This window comes from Lottia gigantea, assembly GCF_000327385.1.
Source record: "Lottia gigantea unplaced genomic scaffold LOTGIsca_773, whole genome shotgun sequence".
NCBI classification, from domain to species: domain Eukaryota; kingdom Metazoa; phylum Mollusca; class Gastropoda; family Lottiidae; genus Lottia; species Lottia gigantea.
In genome coordinates, this window is record NW_008710577.1 from 12,995 (window position 1) to 14,980 (window position 1,986).

The window sequence follows — 1,986 nt, forward strand, 5'->3', positions numbered from 1 at the left end:
GTCCCAAAGAATCATGGTTAATGGATAAATATATTCAACAGCAACAGCCTCTAGAGTATCCTGGTTTAATAGCCTCATCAGACAGGACAGCATCAGGCTTTAAAAGTTCCAGTGGTCCTCAATTACCTCTAGATTCTAAATGTAGTAACTCTCTTACTGATAGACAGCAACAACCAGACACTAGTAGACATGATCAACAAGTTCAAGCTTGAATTGATGTTTACAAGTAGATACAATCAGTAAGTGCAATCTGGAATAAGCTTTCTGATAGACTGCAACAACCAGAAACCAGAAGACATGATCAACAGGTCTAAGCTAATGATTTAACTTCATTATAGACATCAGTAACCAACCACAAGTAGATACGATCAGCAGGTTTAAGCTTGAATAGATATAAAAGGAGTCGTATCAACTAGAATGCTGTGTTCAACACATGGAAACTAACGAATCAAATGAACATTGAACAAAAAATCACATAGGCTATTCATTCATATGAAGTGTCCATGAAATTTGTGTTACGAACCTCGTGTGAAAAAGGTCTATTATCACCTTAAGTCAGAAAATATGCTGTCAGATTTAAAAGGGTAAGAACAATCTGTCTCATAAACGCTTTATTAGCTCTGTTGTCTAAATAAATTTTATAAGGTAATTTGAATGCATCAGGATTTCAAGTCTCGATTTTGTTTTTTTGCAATGAATTAAATACATAATGTGTTTTGATTTTATGGGATTTTTTAGTTGTAACTTTTAATAGGACTTTTTGTTGGAAGCCAGGAAAAGAATTTGTAATTTCTCCACCCATCCTTTGTAATTTATTCTTGTAGAGTTTGTGTGAAATTTAGCTGATTATGCCAAAATTTGTAATCGGTATTGATTATTTTGATACATGAAAATTATATTTTTAGAATTTTCAGTATTGAAACTCTGTATATCGTGATACTGCTGTATATTGTGATATATATCATGATACTGCTGTACAGTGTGATATCTTTTGTGATACTGCTGTAGGCTATATCATGATATATATATATCGTGATACTGCTGCACATCGTGATATTAATTGTGATACTGCTGTACACGAGATATCTATTGTGATACTGCTGTACATTGTGATATATATTGTGATATGCATCACAATACTGCTGTATATTGTGATATGTATATTGTGATACTGCTGTATATCATGTTTATTGTGATACTGTATATCGCGATACTGCTGTAGAAGGTGATATATATCATGATACTGCTGTAGAAGGTGATATATATCACGATACTGCTGTAGAAGGTGATATATATCATGATACTGCTGTAGAAGGTGATATATATCACGATACTGCTGTAGAAGGTGATATATATCATGATACTGCTGTAGAAGGTGATATATATCATGATACTGTTGTAGAAGGTGATATAAATCACGATACTGCTGTAGAAGGTGATATATATCACGATACTGCTGTAGAAGGTGATATATATATATATCATGATACTGCTGTAGAAGGTGATATATATCACGATACTGCTGTAGAAGGTGATATATATCACGATACTGCTGTAGAAGGTGATATATATATATATCATGATACTGCTGTAGAAGGTGATATATATATATATCACAATACTGCTGTAGAAGGTGATATATATCACGATACTGCTGTAGAAGGTGATATATATATATATCATGATACTGCTGTAGAAGGTGATATATATATATATCACGATACTGCTGTAGAAGGTGATATATATATATATATCATGATACTGCTGTAGAAGGTGATATATATACGATACTGCTGTAGAAGGTGATATATATATATATCACAATACTGCTGTAGAAGGTGATATATATCACGATACTACTGTATATCCTAATATTTATTGTGATACTGCTGTATTTTATATTATTATAGACTGTGATATTAATATTACTTTTACTCCATCTAATAAATTATTTATTTGGATGCTCTTTTAATATCTTGGTTTACC

General features: G+C 31.9%; 1 protein-coding gene across 1 annotated transcript; it reads right to left on the bottom strand.

Annotated features, from left to right (window-relative positions):
- Positions 1-1,131: 1,131 nt before the first annotated feature.
- LOTGIDRAFT_227579 (hypothetical protein) lies at positions 1,132-1,716 on the bottom strand (the record flags this gene model as incomplete). Its single annotated transcript, XM_009066556.1, has 1 exon — positions 1,132-1,716. A coding segment is annotated over one exon (584 nt), but the record flags the coding sequence as incomplete, so codon positions are not given.
- Positions 1,717-1,986: the final 270 nt, after the last annotated feature.